The sequence below is a fragment of the Muscardinus avellanarius genome (assembly GCF_963383645.1).
Source record: "Muscardinus avellanarius genome assembly, chromosome: 5".
Lineage (NCBI taxonomy): Eukaryota > Metazoa > Chordata > Mammalia > Rodentia > Gliridae > Muscardinus > Muscardinus avellanarius.
This window is the reverse complement of record NC_137790.1, coordinates 89,779,781-89,806,007: the sequence shown is the minus strand read 5'-3', so window position 1 is coordinate 89,806,007 and position 26,227 is coordinate 89,779,781. Positions and strand designations below refer to the sequence as shown.

At 43.4% G+C, this 26,227-nt stretch overlaps 1 protein-coding gene across 5 annotated transcripts in view; it reads right to left on the bottom strand.

Moving 5' to 3' along the window:
* Positions 1-17,404, bottom strand: part of PARL (presenilin associated rhomboid like) — a gene marked incomplete at both ends in the record, with an annotated part of 56,382 nt that extends 38,978 nt beyond the window's left edge. For all 5 annotated transcript variants that reach the window (XM_080696386.1, XM_080696387.1, XM_080696388.1 and 2 more), the window contains 3 exons: positions 3,352-3,492; positions 3,912-4,107; positions 17,307-17,404. In XM_080696386.1, the coding sequence (XP_080552512.1) occupies positions 3,352-3,492; positions 3,912-4,107; positions 17,307-17,404 (435 nt within the window). The remainder of the gene's footprint in view (positions 1-3,351; positions 3,493-3,911; positions 4,108-17,306) is intronic.
* Between the last annotated feature and the right edge of the window lie 8,823 nt (positions 17,405-26,227).

Genomic DNA, 26,227 nt, shown 5'->3' with positions numbered 1-26,227 from the left:
TCACTGCATATATAGTGGTGTAAATGGGATTCCAGGACTTTCATTTGCTTTCTCTTTTGATGATGAGATTGAATCCAGGGGCATTCTACTGCTAAGCTACACCTCCAGCCCTACTTTATTTGTATTTGGAAATAAGATCTCACAAAGTTGCTGAGAGCCTCACTAAATTGCCGACACTGGCCTTGATCCTGTGATCCTTCTACATCAGCCTTTCAAGTTTTCATTGTCTTATTGGTTTTTTTTGTTTTTTTTTTTTTGCAGATCTGGGGATGGAACCCAGAGGCATTCGACCTCCGAGCTACACCCCCTGCCCTATTTCTTATTCTTTATTTTGAAACAGGGTCTCACTAAGTTGCAGAGGGCCTCAATAAGTAGCTGAGGCTGTGCACGAACTGTGATCCTCCAGTCTCAGCCTTCCAAATGCTGGGAGATTACAAGCATGCGCCACCACATCCAGGGTCTCCTCCTCCTCCTCCTCTTTTTTTTTTTTTTTTTTTTTTTTGTGGTCCTGGGGTTCCCAGACCCATTTTTATATTTTTATTTGGAAACAGGGTCTCTTAAGCCAGTGCGGCTGGCTTCGAACCTGCATGATCCTCCTGTCTCCGTCTCCCAAGCACAGGGATTACAAGTGTGCACCACCATGCACGGCTTTCTTTTCTTTTTGAGACAGAATCTTGCTTTGTTGCCCAGACTGTCTAGGACTTTCATTTTCCATGATATATTTATGTATTATTTCAGTTTTCTTTAATGAGCATAGGTTTTATATATCATCATTTAACCATTATAAAAACCTCTAACATTTGCTTTAATATTACAAAAAAATCTATCTTTGGACTAAGTCATTTTTTACAATTATAAAAAAATCAAGAGATGAGAGAGCCGGGCATGGTGGCGCATGCTTGTAATCCCAGCATTTGGGAGGCTAAGACTGGAGGATCGCGGTTCGCGGACAGTCTCAGCTACTTAGTGAGGCCCTCTGCAACTCAGTGAGATCCGGTTTCAAAATAAAGAATAAGAAATGGGGCAGGGGGTGTAGCTCGGAGGTCGAATGCCCCTGGGTTCCACCCCCAGACCAGCAAAAAAAAAAAAAAAAAAAAAAAAAATCAAGAGATGAGCCAGGCATGGTGGTGCTTATAATTCTAGGACTTGGGAGGCTGAGACAGGAGGATTGCACAGGTTCGAAGTCAGCCTCAGCTGCTAAGTGAGGCTCTCAACAACTTAATGAGACCCTGTTTCCAAATAAAGTACAAAATAGGTCTGGGAGTATAGCCTGGAGGTAGAAAGCCCTTGGGTTCCACCTCAAGAACCATAAAAAAAAAATCAAGAGATGTACTGGAAACTGTGTGTGGTGGCATACACTTGTAATCTCAGCATTTGGGGGGCTGAGACAGGAGGATCAAAGGTTCATAGCCGCCTCAGCTACTTAGTGAGGGCCTCTGAACTTAGTGAGACCCTGTTTCAAAATAAAGAATAAAAAATAGGACTAGGGGTGTAGTTTGGAGGTACAATACCCCTGCGTTCAATCCTCAGTACTGCAAAAATAAATAAACCAACAAACAAACAAACATAAGGGCCGGGCGTGGTGGCACATGCATGTAATCCCCGCGCTTGGGAGGCTGAGACAGGAGGATCGCGCAGGTTCAAAGCCAGCCGCGCTGGCTTAAGAGACCCTGTTTACAAATAAAATAAAATATAAAAAATAGGTCTGGGAGTGTAGCCCGGAGGAAGAAGGGCTTCCAGGAACCCCAGTACCACCAAAAATAAAAATAAAAATAAAAAAATAAAAATAAAAGATGTACTGGAAACCTGTTGCTTTTTAAAGGGAGCCAGGGCTATGAAATAAATCAGTTTTACTGTCTTCTCAAATATACTTTACTGAATGATCTACTAATTACTGTTTTCACCTGAAAATATTACATTTTGTTCTGGCATAAAGTCTAAAACAGCCAGATGTGGTGGCACATGCTTGTAATATCAGCATTTAAGAGGCTGAGACAGGAGGATCTTGGTTTGAGAATAGCCTCAGCTAGTGAGGCCCTTTGCAACTCAATGAGACCCAGTTTCAAAATAAAGAATACAAAACAGCGCTGGGGGTGTATCTTGGAGGTAGAATGCTCTTGGGTTCCATTCCCAGTACAGGAAAAAAAAAAAAAGTCTAAAACAGATAAGGCTCATGCTTCTTTTTTTCCCCCTGCCCCGGTACGGGAGATTTAACCTAGGAACCCACTTTACCACTGAGCTACATCTGAAGACTTTTTTTTTTTTTTTTAACAAAGTCTCACTAAATTGTTGAAGCTGGCCTTGAACTTGTAATAAAATATATATATGGTTTATCTAGAAAGAAAATTCTTTTAATCAGTCAAGAAAAAAGAGGGCCATCAGTATACATCTAAAGTAAATAGAAAGCTCTACAAGCTCTGCATTTGTACCTTTCTTGCATCCCATCCCCTGCAAAGTCAGAAACACTCAACACTAGGGATTATCAGAGGCATACAGACATCACATCACTGAGAAGCCTTTTTTTTTTTTTTGGCAGTACTGAGGATTGAGTACCTCTGAACTATACTCCCAGCCCTATTTTTGTGTGTGTGTGTGGGGGGGGGTACTGGGGTTCCTGGAAGCCCTTCTACCTCCGGGCTACACTCCCAGACCTATTTTATATTTTTATTTGGAAACAGGGTCTCTTAAGCCAGAACAGTTGGCTTGGAACCTGCGTGATCCTCCTGTCTCTGCCTCCCAAGCACGGGGATTACAAGCGTGCGCCACCACGCCCAGCCAGCCCTATTTTTTTATTCTTTATTTTGAGACAGGGTCTCACTAAGTTGCAGAGGGCCTCACTAAGTAGCTGAGGCTAGCCAAGAACCTGCGATGCTCCTGTCTCAGCCTCCCAAGTGCTGGGATTACAAGTGTGTGCCATCACGCTCGGCCCAAGAAGCTTTTAAAAATCCACTTAGTAGGTCAACCTTTAAAGCATGTATGTTTTTGAAAAACTCCCTGTGATTCCAATATACACTCGAAAGCAATCGAGCAAGGTGATGCAAGCAGATCAACAGCCTTGTACCACAGCAGGGCTGGAATGGGGCCCCAAAACATTAATTTTAAACAACCATTTGTGGTGATTTTGAAACATGTGGCAGAGGGACAAAACTCTTGGAACACTGCCAACTACAGTACCAGGCACACAACACATTAATAATATTTACTGTGGTGAAAGGACTTTAAAGAAGAATGCTAAGTACACTGTCTTCATATCTATGAATGGAATGTTGCCATTAACTAGAAATATTCATCAATAGCCAGACTTCAAAAATTGTGATTAACTAGAATGAAGAACGCAACGTTTATCTTTACCTCCTTTCTGAAGTCTCCTTCTTTTGGTGGTCTTATGCTATCCAGCCAATCAGCTTTTATACCATCAAAATAACTCTGGACCCTGGACTTCAGTGACTCATACTGCCAAATAGCAGCTGATCCAAACGCACAGCCTGTAAACTACATAAAATTTAAATTATTACAAAATAACTTAAGAGGGATGTAAATCTTTATTATATTTCCGTGGACAGTATTTCATTTTCACTGCTTTTGACAAATCAATAGAAGGAACACCTAGCACAGTAAAACCTATTAGGTGACAAAAACATTTTATTGTTTTTCATTTTATTAACTTCACAGTACCCTAAGGCCCATTTCAGGCAACAAATCATCAAACAAAATTCAAAATACCTACACATCTGACTTATAAAACTGGGCTAGATTCTAAAATCAACTCCTAAATTCATCCTGTAATCAGATTCATGATCTCAGCTACCCACACGCTTAACCTGTTCTTCTTTTAAAGAAGCCCAACTAGGGCAAACATTTCTTAAACACTACAATGGTGCTAAGTAACTTCCAACAATGTGAACTCTTACCCCGACAGTAAAAAAAAAAGGTTTTACAAGAGTCCTTATAGGATAGGGCGAAGGATAAAAGACGGTTTCTTCTACTGGAGGGATCAAAGCACTTCTCTTGTATGCTTCACCACTTGACCCTGAGTCAGATCTTCGAGGCTCAACCTTCCTGGGTGCTTTTCTGAATGCACATTTTTGCTGAATAAAGAAGTTAAACCTATGGGGGGAAATAATGGATTAGAAACAGAGTGACACCTTGCAAACATCAACCTCTGAGTCTCTAGGTGGCCTGCTCCATCCCCCTCAGTTTATCCTCACTCTATGCTCCACAAGAGCCAGGACTCCTAATCCCAGACAGAAGTCAACTTCAGCACATCTAACCTTGCTGGAATAAAAGACACAACTACAGCAACTTCACAGGGTACTAGTTCAGGTTACTACTTTGTATCGATCAACAAAACAGTTCAAATCCATAAAAGGCTAGAGAACTCTCTCAGTTTCAGTCAGTAGAGAATGGCTTTATTTTGTTATGACTTGAAATAACTCAAATAGATTTCTTTAATCCTATCCTCAATTATCTAGTCCTGTATTTCCAGCTGCATACTGAATATTTCTCCTTGTATATATGTTCCCCGTTAATTTAAAACCAATATATTCAAAAGGAAACAAATTTGCTTGTTTCTAAACAGGTCCATTTTCTTACTCCCTTATTCTTTCAGTGGAACCATAGTTCTCTCAGTCACTGAGATTAAAAAACTATGTTGTTGCCGGGTGTGGTGTGGTAATCTCAGCATCTGGGAGGCTAAAACAGGAGGATTGTAGTTTGTAGACAGCCTCAGCTAGTGAGGCCCTTTGCAACTCAGTGAGACACTGTTTCAAAATAAAGAATATAAAAAATAGGGCTGGGGGTATAGCTTGAAGGTAGAATGTCTCTGGGTTCCATCCCCAGTCAAAAAAAAAAAAAAAGCCATTTAGAATTCTAATTCTTACCATCTACTTAAAAAGCAACTGTAGCACAGCGTGGTGGCGCAGGCTTGGAATCCCAGCATTCGGGAGGCTGAGACAGGAGGATCATGGGTCACAGTCAGCCTCAGCTACTTAGTGAGACCCTCGACAACTCAGTGAGACCCAGTTTCAAAATAAAGAATAAAAAATAGGGCAGGGGCTGTAACTCGGAGGTTGAATGAGACCTGCAAAAAAAAAAAAAGCAACTGTAAAATAAAAATGTTATTCCTAGATTAGTCCCTTACTCACGCCTAGTTACATCCACAGCTTACTTAACCTCCACACTTTAACGTGTTTCCTGTTCTTTCCTCACATTACTTTCCTCAATCCCCTTCCAGGCCAGGTATGATTTTATACACCTGTAATCCCAGTACTTAGGAGATTGAGACAAAAGGAATGCAGGCCTGAGGCCAGCTCAGCAAATTAGTGAGACCCTTGTTTCAAAATAAAATCGAAGTGCCAGGCACGGTGGCGCACACTTGTAATCCCAGCATTTGGGAGGCTGAGACAAGAGGACAGAAGGTTTGAGGACAGCTTCAGCTACTTAGTGAGGCCCTTTGCAACTCAGTGAGACCATGTTTCAAAATAAAAAATACAGCCAGGCGTGGTGGTGCACGCTTGTAATCCCAGCATTTGGGAGGCTGAGACCAGAGGATCGCGGTTCACGAACAACCTCAGATACTTAGTGAGGCCCTCTGCAACTCCGTGAGACCCAGGTTCAAAATAAAGAATAAGGGCCGGGCGTGGTGGCGCACGCTTGTAATCCCTGCGCTTGGGAAGCGGAGACAGGAGGGTCTCGTTGGTTTAAGAGACCCTGTTTCCAAATGAAAAGGTTAAAAAATAGGTCTGGGAGTGTAGCCCGTGGGAGTGTATCCCGGAGGTAGAAGGGCTTGGCTTCCAGGAATCCCAGTACCACCAAAAAAAAAAAAAAAAAAGAATTAAAAAAAAATAGAGCAGGGGGGTGTAGCTCAGAGCTTGAATGCCCCTGGGGTACACCCCCAGACCCACACACAAAAAAATTACTTGGGAGGCTGAGACAGGCGGATCACAGGTTCAAGTCCATCCTCAGCAACTTAGCAAGACTCTCAGCTACCTAGTGAGGAGGTTTCAAAATAAAAAGTGGAACGGGACTAGGGAGCTGGGTATGGTGGTATACAATGGTAATCCCAGTACTTGAGAGGCTGACAGGTGGATCGCAGGTTCAAGTTTAACTTCAACAACTTACTGAGGTCCCTCAGCAATTTAGGTAAGACTCTGTTTTCAAAATAAATATGAACTGAGCATAGTGGAGCATGCTTGTAATCCCAGCATTCAGGAGGCTTAAACAGGAGGATCATGGTTTGCAGACGGCCTCAGCTACTAAGTGAGGCCCTTTGCAAGTCAGTGAAACCCTGTTTCAAAACAAAAATTAAAAAATAAAAAATAGGGCTGGGGGTGTAGCTCAGAGGTAGAATGCCCCAGGGTTCCATCCCCAGTACCACAAAAAAATAATAAAAAATAGAATAGGCTGTGGTGTAACTCAGAGATAGAATGCCTCTGGATTCACCGGGCGTGGTGGTGCACGCTTGTAATCCCAGCATTCGGAAGGCTGAGACCGGAGAATCACAGTTCGCGGACAGCCTCAGCTACTTAGTGAGGCCCTCTGCAACTCAGTGAGACCTGGTTTCAAAATAAAGAATATAAAAAATAGGGCAAGGGGTGTAGCTCGGAGGTCAAATGCCCCTGGGTTCCATCCCCAGACCCGCAAAAAAAAAAAAAAAAAAAAAAAGAATGCCTCTGGATTCAGCCTCCAGTATTAAAAAAAAAAGGGTGGGGGGCTGGGGTACTGGGGTATAGCTTGGAGGTAGAGGGTCCTTATGTAATCCCCAGTACCACACACACAAGGTCACCTCAGACATCACAGCGAGGAAAAAGGGTGATGATAAAGTAAACTAAATAAAAATTTTATATAATCCATAATCTGTACTCCTAAATAAGTAATAGTCCTTTCCAAAAATCTACTGTGGAAAGTTATGAACGTATTCAAACAATGCTAATGTTGCTCTAAATGGCTCTGAAATCCCTTCAAAGCCTACTGAGAGTCTTATGAATAAAACACTTCAGGAAACACTGTTAAGTAACTAATCCCAAATCTCTTTCCAATGCTTCTCCCACCTGTTTTTTCTGTAGTGGCTAAGAAAGATAAAAATCTTTATGTTTTCAGCCTTTCTTATGGCTAGTTATGGCCAAATAATACAAAATTTGGGCCTTATGAGACTTAAGAATTTTTTTAGGAGAATCTTGGAAAGGTTTTTTTTTTGGGGGGGGGCAGTAGATGGAACCCAGGGGCCTTCTACCTCCGGGCTACACTCCCAGACCTTTTTTATATTTTATTTGGAAACAGGGTCTCTTAAGCCAGCTGAGGCTGGCTTCGAACCTGCGCGATCCTCCTGTCTCAGCCTCCCAAGCTCGGGGATTACAAGTGTGTGCCGCCACACCCGGCTCTAAGGAAAGGTTTTGCTTACTTGACAGAAAACAGATAAACCATTAATATCTCTCTGCCTGTCTCCCACCCTTCCCACTTTCTTCTTTCTGTGCTAAATAAGGATGTAATAACGCCTTGAGCTGGAGCAGTTGTCTTTAATGCCAAGAGAAAGAAAGGCCCAAGGATACTAACCTCACATTTTTTAGCTGAGTAGACAGTAACCACTTACTTCCAATCATCTTATATTATTTAAATATCAGTTTACTTTCTGCCAAAGGAATTCCTAACTGATAAAGTTTTAAGTGGTAGATGTTAATACCTTGTAAGCCAAAGTAACATAGAATAGCCCTAGTAAAATAAAGTGGCAAGTAATAAAAAAAAAAAGCCACTTTGAGCCAAAACAAGGGCACATAAAGTAATCAGGACATGTTTATTATAGGTAAGTTGCAACCCAGTATTATTGATTTCTACCATTTCTCTTACTAGACAAAGTATGAAAGATGTGACACCTTTTATTTCCAACAGCTTATACCAATCATACCAAAAGATTACTTCTACATCTCATCACACACGCACACACACTAAGGTTGGGAATCTGGACTTGCAAAGCCAAACCTTTTGTTTGAAATATCTACCTGGAGAATTTCACTAGAAACAATAATAAAGCCAAGGACACCAAGAGTGTGTTAAACAAGCTGACCCCAAGATTAAGTTAAGAACTTATCAAAAGCAGTATGCTTATATTAAGTGTATGTGTAGACAGAAAAATTAAAGAATTACAGTTGAACATACAAAACTTGGAAAGATTGTGGGGGGTACTTGGTATTGAACCCAGGGCCATTTCACCTCTGAACTACACCCCAGCCATATATATATATAATTTTTTTTTTTTTAAAACAGAGTCTCACTAAATTGTGGAGGATCTAAGTTTCTGAGGCTGGCTACGAACCTGCAATCCTCCTCTCAGCCTTCCAAGTACTGTGATTACAAGCATGGGCCAAGATGCTCAGCTGATAGAATCTGATACTAGGCCCACCATGGTGGCACACGCTTGTAATCCCCGTGCTTAGGAGGCTGATACAGGAGGATCGCACAGGTTCAAAGCCAGCCTCGACTACTTAGGCTCTCAGCAACTTAGAGAGACCCTGTTTCCAAATAAAGTATGAAATAGGTCTGGGAGTAGAAAAAGCCCCAGGCTCTACCCCCAGTACCACAAAAATAAATAAATAAATCTGATACTAGGTCCTGGCTCACTGAATCTACTGCCTAGGATGTATTCATATGTTCATATGGTGCAGGGACTGAAAGGACAAAAGCCATTTCCCAGGCTTCCTTGAATTGAGGGCTCCAGAGGTGAGTGAGGTGTTAATCGGATACACTGGCATAATACTTGAACTCAAAGCAGTGCAGTTCAGTAAAAAGATTGGAGGCATCAAATTTGCAAGCAAACACAATGGTGGAAGCAGAATAAATCTTTCTTCAGCTGGCAGATCCTAACTCGGCAGGACCTTTCCCAGTTGTCTCATTACTGTAAAACAAACCACTTTAAAACCATAATTCATTAATTTCTCATGATTCTGTAGATGAGCTGCCTCAAGTTGTAGAGTTCCACTGGTCTCGCCCCACAGAGCCTGCCTGACTGGCACATGACAATCTAAAATGAACTCATTCTGTATTTAGTGCTAATTGTCAGCCAGCTCTCTCCGCAGGGTCCCTCGTTATCAACAGTATAGCAGGGGCTGCGACCATGACTGAAGGAGTGTCCAAGAAAGAAAACCCATCAGGGCCTCTTGAGCTTCTGAACCTCCCCCAGTACTAGTTACTGGTCAACGCAAGTCACAAGGCCATCCCAACTCTAAGGAATAAGAAAACTGTTTCTCAATCTGTATGAAAGAACTACAAAATACTGTGGCCATGTTTTTTCATCTACACACCAGTTGTCATAAAGGCAGTTAAGATTCTGAAAGCTTAGCCTAGAGAAGTAATTCTCTACACCTATATATTAGATTGCCTAGTGACCTCTTTTTTAAAAAATGCCATAGCATAGCTTCATCTCATGCCAATTAAAATACGATCTCCAGGAGTGGGACCAGGACCTCGGTATAGTTTAAGAGCTCCCCCAGGTGATTCTCATGTGCAGCCAGAATTGAATTCTACTACAGGTTTGGAAAGAACTTAAGTCTAAATACAGATCACTTGGAGACCATATTAAACTAACATTCTAATTTAGTAGTCTCTGGAGCAGGATGGGTTTGAGTCACATTTCTAAAAAGTTACATTCCTAAAAGCTTCTAAATTAGGAGTTGATAACTACAGCAGGCAAGGTAGATTCAATTCTCCAGCCAAGAGTAAGTGGTTCTACAATATTTTTTAAATTTTTTAAATTTTTTTGTGGTACTGGGGATGAAACCCTTCTACCTCTGGGCTACACTCCCAGACCAATTTTATATTTTATTTGGAAACAGGATCTCTTAAGCCAGCAAGGCTGGCTTCAAACCTGCGCGATCCTCCTGTCTTTGCCTCCCAAGCGCGGGGATTACAAGGGTGCGCTACCATGCCCGGCCTGGTTCTACATTTTTTAAGTTGTTTAAAAGAAAATAGATGACAGAGACCATATGTAGTCATATATATGTATACACACACACACACGCTGTAATGTGTGGTACTGGGTATTCAAGGTAAGGGCACACTACCTCCAAGCTACATCCCTAGCCCTACTTTATTTTTATTTTTGAAACAAGGTCTCACTAGGCTGTCCTCAAACCTGCAATCCTCCAATCTCAGCCTCTCAAGTACTGGGATTACAGGCTTATGCCACCACACCCAGTTTGTGGTCATATTTTATATCTGACCTTTTACAGAGTAGTTTGCTAAACCTCTATCCTAGAGAACGCCAAAACTACTAGTTCACGAACCACTTTATTTTTTGTGGTACTGGGGGTGAAACCCACGGGCTTTTCTATCTCCAGGCTGTACTTCCAGACCTACTGTATACTTTATTTGGAAACAGGGTCTCACTAAGTTGCTGAGAGCCTAAGTAGCTGAGGCTGGCTTCGAACCTGCAAGATCCTGTCTCAGCCACCCAAGCACTGGAATTACAAGCGTGCTTAACCACGCACAGCTCACAAACCTATTTATTTATTTATTTATTTATTTATTTATTTATTTATTTATTTATTGTGGTACTGGGGTTCTTGGAAGCCCTTCTACCTCCGGGCTACACTCCCAGACCTTTTTTATATTTTTATTTGGAAACAGGGTCTCTTACGCCAGCAAGGCTGGCTTCGAACCTGCGCGATCCTCCTGTCTCCGCCTCCCAAGCGCTGGGATTACAAACGTGCGCCACCACGTCCGGCTGTCACACGAACCACTTTAAATAGCAAGAAACCTGAAGCTGACTCCCCATTCTCCCCAAAATACTTCTACTTAAATTAGAATGCTCTATCTACAAACTAATCCTATATGATTTGTTAGAAGTTTCACAAGGGCTGACTCCCCAACATTTGTACCTTCTTATAGTGCCCTGGAATTTCCAGCCATTTGGTTTGGGGAGGCATACCAAGCCCATGACTGGCGTAAGTCAACCTATACAACCCATTCCTTGACAAAGCAAAGGGTTTAAGGAGGGTGTGTGTCCCAAGTTAGGCCAATATGATCTAATGAAATCCAATTTCAAGATTCTGCCTATGATGTCAGAGAACTTTTATCTGCTGGGTTTGAACCTAAAACAGCTCAAATAGCTGCTGGCAGCCATCTTATAACCATCAAGATTTAGAACTGCTGAGAAAATAGAGCCAACATTTGGGAAGCAGAGATGAACCATGGAGAAAATGAGAGACAAAAGGCAACACTGGATCTTGTCTCATTAGAAGCCAGTCCCACCACTGGACTATTATAAACCAATAATTTCCCCTAATTGCTCAGGTTAATTAAAGTTTTCTACTGCCAAAAAAAAAAGATGCTTTGAGATGCAATACGCATATTCATAACATTATATGACAACATATAGTCTTTCCCTAGTTTTTAAGTTTTCAGTTTCCTAAAATACAAACCAGAAGCCTGATGTTTTGAACTGCAGATATTTGAGGTCTGATTCAAAGGTTTAGGTTATTTAACTTTACCCACTCAGATTAAGTATGTCAGATGAAAAAAATAAGATAAGAAATAAGTTAAGAAAATAGGAAGTAGCTGGGTTGGTGGCGCATGCTTATCCCAAGACTTGGGAGGCTGAGACATAGGATCGGAGGTTCACAGCCAGCCTCAGCTGCTTAGTAATGCCCTCCATAACTATATTTCAAAATATAGGATGAAAAATAGGGTGTAGTTCAGAGATAGAATGCCTCTGGATTCAAGTCCTAGTACGGATAAAAAGAAGGAAAAAAAAAAGAAAATAGGAAGTAAAGCAAACAAAAGATGGGTGAGGACGGGAAAAAGGGTCCCTTGAAGCATATACCAACTCATAGTATATGCTTTCGGCTTTCCTTTTGGCTCTGCTGTTTAGGTCATAACTAGTGATTTATCAAAGCAATGTAATATACTTGAGGTAGGAAGAACTCATGAACACTTGAGTTACTACTAGCTATACAACTGTTAAGGTTTAATTTTTAATATGATCCCATAATGGGGTTTTTTGGTATTAAGGATTAAACCCAGGGCTATTCTATATCCCAACTACACCCCTAGCTATATTTTTATTTATTTTTGCGGTACTTGGGATGAAAGCCAGAGGCATTCTACCTCAGAGCTACACACCCAGCCCTATTTTTTATTCTTTATTTTGAAACAGGGTCTCAGTGAGTTGCAAAGAGCCTCACTAAGTAGCTGAGGCTGTCCTTGAACCGAGATCATAAGGTCTCAGCATCCGAATGCTGGGATTACAAGCATGCACCACCACACCTGACTTCTGTTTTTTATTTTGAAACAAGGTCATGAAACAAATTACTGAGACTGGCCTGGAACCTGCAATCTTCCTGTCTCAGCCTGCCACCATGCCTAGCTTAGATCCCATAACTTTTTTTTTTTTTTTGCGGGTCTGAGGATGGAACCCAGGAGCATTCAACCTCTGAGCTACAACCCCTGCCCTATTTTTTATTATTTATTTTGAAACAGGGTCTCACTGAGGTAGTTGCAAAGGGCCTCACTAAGTAGCTGAGGCTGCCTGCGAACCGCGACCCTCCAGTCTCAGCCTCCCAAACGCTGGGATTGTAAGCGTACGCCACCACGCCCGGATCCCATAACTTTTAAAAAGAAAAAAGCACATCCATATATTGTTGACTTAATGGTAAGATGACAGTTTTACTATGAAGTGGGTTTAAGAGTGTGAAAATAAAGATAATACATTAGGTGTGGTCATGCATACTTGTAATCCCAGTACTTGGGAGGCTGAGACAGGAGGATCACAGGTTCACAGCCAGCCTCAGCTACTTAGTGAGGCTCTCCACAACTTAGTGAGACCCCGTTTCAAATAAAAATTTTAAAAGGGCTGGGGGTGTAACCTGAAGGTAGAATGCCCCAGGTTAGCCGGGCGTGGTGGCACATGCTTGTAATCCCTGCGCTTGGAGGCTGAGACAGGAGGATCATACAGGTTCGAAACCAGCCTCAGCTACTTAGTGAGGCTCTCAGCAACTTAGTGAGACCCTATTTCCAAATAAAGTATAAAATAGGTCTGATAGTATAGCCTGGAGGTAGAGAGCCTCTGGGTTCCTCCACCACCACCACCACCACCACCACCACCACCAAAAAAAAAAAAAGAATGCCCCAGGTTCAATCCCCAGTACTTAAAAAAAAAAAAAATAGATAATACAACTTAAAAATATATACAGGTCAGCATTAATATCTACATTACTAAAATTTCATATGAACAAAATTGAGTAGAAATGACCTAATACTCAAATGCAGACAAGTTTTTTTTGGGGGGAAAGGGGGCTCTGAGGATGGAACCCAGAGGCATTCGACCTCCAAGCTACACCCCCTGCCCTAATTTTTATTCTTTACTTTGAAACAGAGACTCAGTTGCGGAGGGCCTAAGTAGCTGAGGCTGTCCGCAAACCGCAATCCTCCAGTCTCAGCCTCCCAAACGCTGGGATTACGAAGCGTGCAAGCGTGTGCCACCATGCCCAGCTCTATGTTTTATTCTTTATTTTGAAACAGAGTCTCAGAGAGTTGCAAAGGACCTAAATAGTAACTGGGCCTGTCTTCTAACCACATCCTCCTGTCTCAGCCTCCCAAACGCTGGTATTACAAGCATGTGCCACCATGCCCTGCTTCAGACAATAGTTTTTATTAATTTCACTTCAAGTAATATAAATTGGGGTGGGAAGGAAATTCTACATAAATCATTTTCTTAAAATACATCTTGGGGGAGAGGGTAAATGAGAATTGAGCTCAGGGCTTCACACATGCTATGCAAGCACTCGACCACTGAGCTACATCCCCAGCCTTGAAACCCATCTTGATTTAATAGAAAGTGAGTGAAATAGGGAAAATATACCGATTTACTACTTTATCAAGTATCTTACATAAACATATTTTAAGACTGTCATTATTAATATAAAAAATTGGGTAGATGTTACAATTATTTTCTTCTCTTGGATAGTTTCATACAATTGGCAAATACATGCTTCTACTTTCAAACCTAAATTACACTTTTTTTTTTTTTGAGGGTCTGGGGATGGAACCCAGGAGCATTCGACCTCCAAGCTACACCCCCTGCCCTATTTTTTATTCTTTATTTTGAAACAGGGTCTCACTAATTTACAGAGGGCCTCACTAAGTAGTAGCTGAGGCTGTCCGCAAACTGTGATCCTCAGGTCTCAGCCTCCCAAATGCTGGGATTACAAGCATGCGCCAACACACCCGGCTTCTAAATTACATTTTTTAGAAGCACTGCCAAAATCTTGATAACAGTGAAATTTCTGAAGAGCCTAAATAAGATTTTCTTTTTCTATAAGGCCAGATAGTAAAATTTAGTCTTTGTGGACAACTAAAATCTTATCACATTACTATTTTTGTTTTATATTTCTTTAAAAACAAACCATTCCAGTCAGTGGGCATTTTGGGCCTGTGTAGTTTGCAGCCTCTTGTATCATCACCTATACACTGCTTGTAAAATGCAAATTCCTAGCCTCTCTTAAGGCCTATTACATCAGATTCACATGGACTAGGTCACTCTTCTATATACTTACTTCAAAACCACAGAAACTCAAAACAGACCTAATAAAGGTTATATAGATGGTAACTCATGCTTCCTATTAACTTTGAGTGATATTTACAGAGGTGAGGAGAAAATGTCCTATTTCTGTCTTACCTACATTCTACAAAACATTGCATGTTTTCCTATTCAACCACAAAAATGTCATTTTCAATGTTTCCATATAAAGGCAAGCTTTTAGCCAGGTGGAGTAGCACATGCCTGGCATCTCCATACTTGGGAGGCTGAGACAAGAGGATCATAGGTCCTCAGACAACCTCAGCTACTTAGTGAGACCCTCTGTAACTTAGTGAGACCCAGTTTCAAAATAAGGAACAAAAAAAAAAAAAAAAAATAGGGCTAGAGATGTAACTCGGAGGTAGAATGCCTCTGGGTTCTATCCCTAGCACCATACACACACAAAAAAGGCAAGCTTTAAAAAAAAAAATCAAGTGCTGCTGGGCATGCTGGTGCATACCTATAATCCCAGTACTTGGGAGGAGGCTAAGACAGGAGGATCACAGGTTCAAAGCCAGCTTCAGCAACTTAGTAATGCCCTCCACAACTTTAGCAAGATCCTATGTATGTATGTATGTATGTATGTATGTATGTATTTATTTTGCGGGTCTGGGGGATGAAACCTGGGGGCATTCGACCTCTGAGCTACACCTCCTTCCCTTTTTTGGGGGGTGGTACTGGAGTTCCTAGAAGCTCTTCTACCTCTGGGCTACACTCCCAGACCTATTTTTATATTTTTATTTGGAAACAGGGTCTCTTAAGCCAGAGCAAGCGGCTGGCTTCGAACCTGCGCGATCCTCCTATCTCTGCCTCCCAAGCGCGGGGATTGCGTGCGCCACCATGCCCAGCTCCTTCCGTTTTTTTATTCCTTATTTTGAAACAGGGTCTCACTGAGTTGCAAAGGGCCTCACTAAGTAGCTAAGGCTATATGCAAACCGCGATCCTCCAGTCTCAGCCTCCCAAATGCTGGGATTACAAGCGTGCGCCACCATGACCGGCTAGCAAGACCCTATTTTCAAATAGGAAACAAAACAGGGTTGGGGGTGTAGCTCCAAGGTAGAATGCCTTTGGGCTCAATCCCTAGCACCACAAAAGAGAAAAAAATCAGGTGCTAATCTTTAACATCACATATGTTTCTTGTTCATTAGTTATTCCAAATGGTCTTTATGGCCAGTTTTTGACTGGCGACACCTCATTAATCAAGTTAGATTTCTTCTGCTTCCCCTTCCTAAAACCAGTACAGTGATGTTTACACAAAGCTTAAACACTTAACACATCTGTTGCTCAAGACATTTATCGTTTGTTACCTCTCAACCCATGCAACCTCAAATGGAATTTGAAGTAAATAAAATCAGGACCACTAAAATATCATCATCTCCACCTGACCTCCTCATTTATCATCTGAAGACTTCTGCGCCTGGAGCTCCATGTTACAGCAACCTGGCACTCTTGCATACCCCTGTAATCCCAGTACTTGTAGGACAGACAGGAGGATCACACATCCAAGATCAGCCCCTGCAACTTTGAGGTCATCAGCAATTTAGTGAGACCTTGTTTCAAAATAAAAAATGAAATAGAGCTGGAGGTATATCTCCCAAGTAAAATGCCCCCAGTACCCCTTCCCCCAACACACAGAAATACAAGTTTTTCACAAATGTCTGAGCCAGGTGTAGTGCCACAAGTTTGTAATCCCAGCACTTGGAAAGCTGAGACAGGAAGATCGCAGGTTCATGGCCAGCCTCAGCTACTTAGTGAGGCCCTGTTTCAAAGTAAAGAATAAAAAGTAGGACCGGGGGTGTATCTCAGAGGTAGATACCCCTGGGTTCAACCACCAGTGGAGGGGGGGGGGGCGCACACACAGTCTGATAAAATTCACGTGGGGTGCTAATAAGAAATACAGGTTCTTCCACTCTTCCCATCCCCCTATCCCCCTTCAGATTCTAATTTTGAGGACTAAGGTGGAACCTGGGAAATGATAATATTCTATACTCTTTCCAGGTGAGTGTTAAGATTAGGTAATGGCGCCACCATAGAGAAGCCTTAAGTGTTTACCACTAGTTAGCCTGGTTTTTGATGAACACATGAGGTTCCTTGAATGGATTTGAGACATCCATTTAACCGAGTCATAAACTGGGAGTTGAAATTTTGAATGACATTTCAAAGTTAGTAGACACCAGATTCTTGAACTGTTGAGGGATTTCTCCTTTTCTATTTGGAATTTAATTAATCTACTGCAAAGCCAGCAATTCCTATCCGGCCGCTCTCTTCACATAGCTTCTACTTGGACAGGCCAACATGATTTTCTTCCCAAAGTATCTAGAACCCAAACACCCACTCTCTTCAATAGAAAAGCCTCTCTCGGGACTTTTCCAGAGGCAAAGTGAGGTTCTCTTCTGACTCCGTCCCCCCTTAATTCTCTAAAGGCTAAAGAAGGTAACTAGGTGTAGTGAAACATGGGCTTTGTAATTAGAATGAAAGACAGTAAAATCTCTGCTATTCTACTAGCTGTGTACCTGCTTTAGAAAGAAAAACCTGGGCTCAAGAACCACACGATTATGAAATGACTCGCAGCCAGCCCTCAGAAGTTAGTTCCTTTCCCACCGCCACGCCCCTCCCAATGGTTAAGAGGCCGGCGCGGGACCGAAGGCTGCCGCGGAGCCGAGCGGAGCAGGCGGGCCGGGCGGTGGGCTTCCCGCGGCCCCCGCCCCGAGGACGGCCGGGCCCGGGCCGGCGCCCTTACCTGCGTCCGAGCAGCCGCGGCGGGGCCAGGGCCGCAGTGAGCTCCTCGCAGCTCCGGCCGCAGCCCCAGCCTCTCTGCGCCCAGCCTCGCCACGCCATCTTCCCAACCTCTGCCCCACCATGGCCCGACCTTACCAACCCCGCCGCGGAAGCACTTCCGGGGCAGAGGAAGGGCCACGGAGCGCCGAGCGCCTAGAGCGCCCCCGCCCGGCCGAGCGGAGGCAGAGCAGCCCGGCTCGCCGCCCCGCCCGCCCGCCGAGCCCGCCGCCCCGGGAAAGAGCGGAGGAGAGGCTAGCCACCGGGTGACGCAGTGCGCCCGGCGCTTGGTCACGTTCAGGCCGCACCAAACACTGCTTGAAGTAGATATGTTCATGTTTCCCAGGGCTTCAGAGAGATAACTGAGCCTGGCATGGTGATGCACGCCTGTAATCCCAGTACTTGAGAGGCTAAGACAGGAGGGCTGCAGGTTCGAGTACAGCCTCGGCAAGTTAGTGAGGCTCTCGTTAACTTAGTGAAATCCTGTTTCAAAAATAAAATAGGTCTGGGGGTGTAGCTTGGAGGCTGAATGCCCCTGGGTTCCATCCCCAGTAACACACACACACACACACACACACACACACCACATGGAGGAACTCCGGGACCTGGCATGCCAAACAGGGGCTCCACCACTCAGCTACATTCCCAGCTCCCAAACCAAGTTTTTGTATACTATTACTCATTTTTCTGCATTTTCAAATTTCATGTTGTACTGTTATGACATGCACTGGGGGATGTGCCTCATGTCTTTAGCAAAAAGCCCTGGCCTGAAATAAAAATTTAGGTCCCTTGCTTGCCTGGCTTTATCTCTTGTCACTCATTCCACTCAACTTAGTGGCAGCCATGCTCAGTAGCTGGCAGTTTCTCAAAGGCACCATCCCCACTCCTACCTCTCTGTGTTCATATGCCATTCTCACTGCCCGATTTGAAGACAAGATTAGGCCTTTCCCAGACTTCCACTCTGATTTTTTTTTTTTTTAATGGTACTGGGGGTGGAACTCAGGGGCTTTTCTACCTCCGGGCTATACTCCCAGACCTATTTTATACTTTATTTGGAAACAGCGGCTCACTAAGTAGCTGAGTTTAGCTTCGAACCTGTGTGATCCTCCTGTCTCAGCCTCCCAAGTGCTGAGATCACAAGTGTGCGCCACCACGCCTGACTTAACCCCACTCTGATCTTGATGATCCTTTGTGCTGTTTTATGCATATCTTTACAAAAACACCTTAGTCATTCTGTAAATACTTATTAAGGCAATTGCTACATCTGGGAATAGAATTTAGAAGACACAACCTCTAGGCTGGGCGTGGTGGCGCACGCTTGTAATCCCCGCGCTTGGGAGGCTGAGACAGGAGGATCACACGGATTCGAAGCCAGCCTCAGCTACTTAGTGAGGCTCTCGGCAACTCAGTGAGACCCTGTTTCCAAATAAAATATAAAAAAGGTCTGGGAGTATAGCCCAGAGGTAGAAAGCCTCTGGGTTCCACCCCCAGTACCACCAAAAAGAAGACACAACCTCTGATATCAAAAAGTTTCTACCATATTGTTGGGGCCCACTCGGCTAGACCGGGATGGGGCGGTGGCTCAAGATGGCGCCTAGGCATGTTGCCAAGTCACAAGGCTCACAAGGCTGGCGGTGCCCTGAGCCTGCACAGTGAGCCCTATCAGGCGCCCTACGGATGATCAGCGACGCAGCGCCTCGTGCTACCACCAGCCCACCTATGAGAGGGTTAGAAATGTGCATGCCCTAGCTTTGGGAAGCTTGGGGTTGGTGGAGTGATGAGGGAGGGGTTATGAGACTGATATATATTTGCCTGCTGTGCGCATTGAAGGAAAAGCATTAAAGAGGGGAAGCATTAAAGAGGAAGCATCATCAACAGACTCGGCGTTTGCGTTTTCTTTCCCAGGGCTCTGCAGGACGGAGCCTTAGGGATGCGACACCATATTGAGGGAGAAAGGACAAGTAAATAAACAGGCAATTATGCCCGTGAGAAGTGCTATGATTAAAACAGCAGTGCATTCTGTGGGGTTTAGAGGAGGGGAATATGACTCAATCAAGGAGAAATGAGAGGTTGGGAGAAAAAGACTCCCAGAGAAAATGACAAAAGTCAATAAGAGAAGAGCTGAAATGGTAGAGGGAATAGCAAATGTGTCTTGTAGGGTGTGACTTATTTGAAAACTAAAATAATTCATTTTGGCTTTGTCATGGGTATCAAGTCTGGAATTTGATTTTGCCCTATTTGCAGCTAAAAGATTGAATGCTGAAAAAAAGAGAGGAGACTCCTGGATCAAAGAAAAAAGACTTTGTCATCACAGCTCAGCAATGATCATGAACATCATGTCTGCGTGAGTTCCCTTGTTCTTTCCAAGCCCCACATGACCATGCCATGAGCCAGGCAGGTGCTGTGTGAGCAGTGGATTTGCCTCAGCTGAAGAACAATGAGCTCGGGGAATCTGCTTTGTATTTTTTTTGTTTTGTTTTGTTTTGCCGTATTGGGGATGGAACCCAGGGGCATTCTACCTCTGAGCTACACCCCAGCCCTATGTTTTATTCTTTATTTTGAAACAGGGTCTCACTGAGTTGCAAGGGTTTCACTAAGTATCTGAGGCTGTCTGTGAACCGCGATTCTCCTGTCTCAGTCTCCCAAATGCACACCACCATGCCCGGCTTGTAGTAAACTTTTATAATAAACCAGCTAACAACTTAGGTAGAGATAATGCTTTCCCCCAGAGCAAAGGGTAAATTCATTTATAGCCTTGGAAGAAAGCAATGGTATCAACCTATGAATCACAGGCATAAATACTACCTACCCCTTATAAAAGATTCTGGTTTCCAAACTCAGCCTTCCTCTCCTTTAGCTCCACCCACTGATTAAGCAGGTGTCATCTAACCCCCTTTGCATTAACCCATGGGAACTAGAACTTAAGAAAACAGCAGAAAAATTCTAACAATCTGGCTACCGCTATTGCCATGAGTAATCGATCACCCTTTATCTCTGACCCAGGAGTTTGTGTTTTCTTTTTTTTTTTTTTCTTTTTTCTTTTTTTTTTTGGTGGTACTGGGGTTCCTGGAAGCCCTTCTACCTACGGGCTACACTCCCAGACCTATTTTTACATTTTTATTTGGAAACAGGGTCTCCTAAGCCAGCACGCGTGGCTGGCTTCGAACCTGCGCGATCCTCCTGTCTCTGCCTCCCAAGCGCGGGGATTACAAGCGTGCGCCACCACGCCCGGCGGAGTTTGTGTTTTCTACGAGCACAGCTAAAACTGTGACAGGCTAATTTGTTAGCTTTTTTTTTTTTTAACTAAGGATTAAACCCAGGGGCATTCTATCTCTGGCCAAATCCTCAGCCTTATTTTGTATTGAAACAGGGTCTTACTAAGTTGCTGAGGCTGACTTCGAACCTTTGATCCTCTGTCTCAGTCTCCTAAGTGTAGAATTGCAGGTGTGGTCCACCACAACTGGCTGATTTGTTAGCTTTCTAGTAGGGGAAAATATCTGACTCTTCACAGTTCTTGACAAGAATCTGTTAATGCAGTTTCAGTGGGGAGGAGTCTTCTCTAGGTGCTGACAAAAACTTGGGTGTGGCTGTAGGGCTGATGGCAGAAGAGAGATGAAACTGAAAGTCACTAAACCTAAGGAAGCCCAGAAAGTAAATCCTGGATGTTGACTTGGTAAGTCTGGGGTCATTAAGATGATGGAATGGAATCCTAAAACTTTAGTAAAGGAGTGGCAGTATGAGATTATTAACAGTACTGAAGAGGTACTGTAGATGAAGTCAGAGTCTCAACAGAGGAAAATATAGGTGATCAGCAGACACGTAATCTGGAAGAATCTTAAGGATGCAAGGAGAATCTGGCCCACCTGTAGAACCAAAGAAACCTCAGACTGGGATGTGCTGGACAGCCTTTGCTAGGCCTTCCAGGTCTCTCTCCTATGCTGCTCCAGGTCCACTGAAGCTAACCTCTATGGACCACAGCAGTAAGCTCTCTTGCTCTCTGGCTTCCAGCTGGACTCAGCCAATTAGAGGCAGAAACAAGAGATTGCAGCTTGGGGTGAGAATAAGTTTAGAGTACTTATTCCTCCCACACCTTTCCTCCTGGAGCCACATGCATTGGTTTCTGTGTCTTGTTACTAAACTCTCCTCATTGCTCAGTTTGAATGAGGATGTTGTTTCCAACCAAAATCTGAACTGACACAGGAAGAACAATCAGCTGGATTTGGTGGTTCACATTTCTAATCTCAGTTCTTGGGAGTCTGAGATAGGAGGATTGCAGCTTCTCGGCCAACCTTAGCAATTTAGCAAGACCCTCAACAACTCAGCGAGACCCCATTTTAAAATAAAAAATAAGCCAGGCATTGTGGCACACACTTGTAATCCCAGCATTTGGGCGTTGGTAGCACACACACTTGTAATCCCAGCTGAGACAGGAGGATTGCACAGGTTCAAGGCCAGCCTCTGCTACTTAGTGAGGCCCTTTGCAACTCAGTTAGCCCCTGTTTCAAAATAAAGAATAAAAAATAGGGCTAGGAACGTTGCTTGGAGGTAGAATGCCCCTGGGTTTCATCCCCAGTACTGCAAAAAATAAAATAAAATAAGGCCGAGTGTGGTGGCGCACGCTTGTAATCCCAGCATTTAGGAGACTGAGACCAGAGGATCACGATTTGCGGACAGCCTCAGTTACTTAGTGAGGAGTGAGGCCCTCTGCAACTTAGTAAGACCCTGTTTCAAAATAAAGAATAAAAAATATGGCAGGACATGTAGCTCGGAGGTTGAATGTCCCTGGGTTCCCTCCCCAGACCCACAAAATATAAAATTAAATTAAATTAAGTTAAAAATTAAAAAGGACTGGAGGTGTAACTTGGAGGCAGAATGATGCCCCTAAATTCAATCATCATTACCAAAAAATAAATAAAATAAAATAAAATAAAATAGCTTTCACTCACAGGCTGCAGGAGAAGCAAAGCCCTCAAGGGACAGCCAAGAGTCTGTAAACTGAGATAGTGAGTGGAAGGATCCATGGGTGTGAGCTGACCTATTTGCCATCTATCGAGCCTTAGTATGCACCAACTAGTGTGCTAGGTATTTTGCATTTGGCATAATATTTAACTTAATATCAATAAAATGAGGTAGCATGATTATTTTCACTTTACAACTGAGGCTTTTTGATATAACACTTTCTCTTTGTTCCTGGGCAAGATCCTGGCTCTCACTCCTATAAATTCAGGTAACTGTATCACTTCAATGATTAAATAACTTTGTCTATGTTAGGTATCCCATTTAATTACCGGCACACAGTTGGCACTCAAACTATGAGATCTATCACCATATCATTATGAAATAATAACTGAAAAGTCGAGAAGAAGCCCATCCAAAGGGGAGGGCTCTCAGCATCATTTTGTTTTAGAGCCATAAGCAAAGGTATGAAGAATGCATGGATGTTGTGTGGGAGAAAGCAATCCCCACCAACATTGATCAGAGGGCAGGCCTGTGCCGAGCACTGACACTCACACGGCTCCTAAGGGAGGGTCCATCTGACAGAGGCGGAAACTGAAGCCTCTGAGAGCTGGGTTATTGAGAACAACACTGCAAGTTCTCCAAAGCCAAAGCCCACGTGAGGCAAAGCTTCTGGAGGAGTTGGCTTTGAGTGGAATGACGTGCAGGGCCAGGCAGGATCACTGGCAGGAGGCTGGGTGGTTTGGGGGGAGGTATCAGAAGGTGCTGCAAGCGCCAGCCAGGGCGTACCAGGGAGAGGACTGACAGGAATAGAAAAGAGAGGCAAGAGGCAGCCGATTAGCGCCCAGCCTGGTGGCTCCTCCCTAGAGCCAGCCTGCATCACTAAAGCTGCCAGCCCAGGTGGGGCCTCCAAGGCCTGAGAACCCCAGGTTTTCTGCTGCTTTATGGGACATTGCTTGTCCAGTGGTCCCAGTCTACACCCCAGGCCTGGGTATGGCTCCACACAGAAAATAAGGTGGCTGTTAAAAGTTTCCAAGTTTCATGCCAGGTATAATCCCAGGATTTGGGAGGGGAGACCAGAGGATCGTGGTTCCTGGACAGCATCAGCTACTTAGGGAGGCCCTTTGCACCTCAATGAGACCCTGTTTCAAAAAATAAACAGACTAAAAAATAGGGCTGGGGCTGTAGCTCAGAGGTCGCATACCCCTGAGTTCCATCCCCAGCCGCAAAAATAAATTAAAAGTTTCCAAGTCTCAGATGGGTGTGGTAGAACACATCTGTAATTCCAGTACTTGAGAGGCTGAGACAAGAGGATCGAAGGTTCAAAGACAGCCTCAGTAACTTGTTGAGGCCCTCAGCAACTTTGTGAGACATTATGTCAAACTAAAAAATAAAAATAAAAGTGAGCAAGGGGTGTACCTTGGAGGTAGAATGTCCTTGAGTTCAATCCCCAATACCAAAAGGAAAAAAAAAAAAACTTCAAGATTTCAAAAAGGGCCGGGTGTGTTGGCACACTCTTGTAATCCCAGCATTCGGGAGGCTGAGACAGGAGAATTGTGGACAGCCTCAACTACTTAGTGAGGCCCTCTGGAACTCAGTGAGACCCTGTTTCAAAATAAAGAATAAAACATAGGTCAGGGGGTGTAGCTTGGAGGTCGAATGCCCCTGGGTTCTATCCTCAGCACTGCAAATAAAAATAAAAATAAAAATTTCAAAACGCCTAGAAGAATTTGTATATTTCCTACAGAAAGGAATTAACACATTATATTTCCTTATTTATAGCTGGAATCTTCCCAGCCCAGTGTAGCAGTAATGACTCAGAAACTACTAATGAGAACCTTTGCTTCATTCATACGCACATCTTTTTTAATATTTATTTATTTATTTATTTATTTGTTTATTTATTTAGTGGTACTGGGGGCGGAACCCAGAGGCTTTCTACCTCTGGGATACAGTCCCAGATCTATTTTCTATTTTATTTGGAAACAGGGTCTCACTAAGTTGCTGAGAGCCTCACTAAGTAGCTGAGGCTGGCTTCGAACCTGTGTGATCCTCCTGTCTCAGCCTCCCAAGCGCTGGGATTACAAGTGTGCACCACCACGCCCAGCACATCTTTTATTATTTTTAAAATTTATATTTTTTCTAGTGCCAGGACTCAAACACAGAGCCTTACACATCTTAGGCAAATACTTTACTATTGAATTACACCCCCACCCTCAGATGTGTGTGTGTGTGTGTGTGTGTGTGTGTGTGTGTGTGTGTGTGTTGTTGGGAATGGGACCCAGAGCCATACCCCCAGCCCTGGGGCTTCCTTATTATTTGGAAACAGGCTCTCACAAAGTTACTGAGGGGACTTAAATTGCCTCAAACCTGTGATCCTCCTGTCTCAGTCACACAAGTACTAGAATCACAGCTGTGTATCACCATGCATGGCTCAGATCTTTTAAACAGAGCAACAGAGAAAAGTAAAGCATTTCTTTTTTTAGTCAGTTTTATTTATGCATGGTGTATATACCATAGTACTTTAAGTGTGCAGATGTATGCATTTTTGACAGACTCATTTAGTCTTACAACTATCACCGCGGCCAAGACATAGAACATTTCCATTACCCTAGGAAATTCCGTGTGCTCCTTTATACTCATCCCTACTCCCAGACCTTGGAAACCATTTATCTGTTTTCTATTTCTATCATTTTGTCTTTTCAAGAATACCATAGAAATGGAATCACATAACATACATTGTGTCAATGCATATTTCCATCTCTTTGGGGTAAAAATATCTAGGATTGAGATGTCTAAGTTGTTTGGTATAATGCTTTCCTTTTCACAAGAAAAGGACCACACTGTTATCCCTCATGATTGCACCATCTGACATTTCCACCAGCAGTGTATGAGAGTTCCAGTTGTTCTACATTTTTTCCAGTTCTTGGGATGGTCAGGGGTTTGCTTTTAGCAATTATAACAGATATGTAGCAGTATCACATTTTGATTTGAATTTGTATTTTCTTTTTGTGTGTGTGTGTGTGGTACTGGGGATGGAACCCAGGGGCATTCTACCTCCAAGCTATGCCTCCAGCCCTATTTTTTATTCTTTATTTTGAAACAGGGTCTCACTGAGTTGTAAAGGGCCTCACTAAGTAGCCGAGGCTGTTCGCAAACCCAGATCCTCCTATCTCAGCCTCCCAATGCTGGGATTACAAGCGTGCGCCACCACACCTGACATTAATTTGCATTTTCTTAATGAAAGTCATTCTATTTTAATAAACAAGACTTGTCTGGAGACACAGTGTTTTTTTATTTTTATTTATTTTTTGTGGTGTTGGGGTTCCTGGAAGCCCTTCTACCTCCGGGCTACACTCTCAGACCTATTTTTACATTTTTATTTGGAAACAGGGTCTCCTAAGCCAGCTGGCTTCGAACCTGCGCGATCCTCCTGTCTCTGCCTCCCAAGTGCGGGGATTACAAGCGTGCGCCACCACGCCCAGCTGACACAGTGTTTTAATGCTTGGGGACCCTTGTGGGGCAAACAAATGGGCATTAGGTAGAGAATTTGCTGGGGACAGTTAGGTTGGTTGATAGATTGTTTAATAGATTGGGGGAGCTCTTCCTGTCCTAATTCTGCAGGGATTGCACTTCTTCCATTTGGTCAGAAGAGGGCGGGAGAGGGCAGAAAATGTTACCCATTTTTTTTTTTTATGCTCATCAATTCCCTGACATCCATAACATTTGCATGGATTATTATATACATATAGATTTTGCCTGAAAGCCTTTCCCTTGGAACCAATGTGGCTGCTACTTTGTGAGGCTTTATTCCCCATATTAAGTGATTTATATCAAACCTTAACCTTGTAAAATCCTTCCTTTGCCAAAGCATAACTAATTTAACCCCAAGAACTGAGCTAACTAAATTGGGCTACCTTTATAAAATAC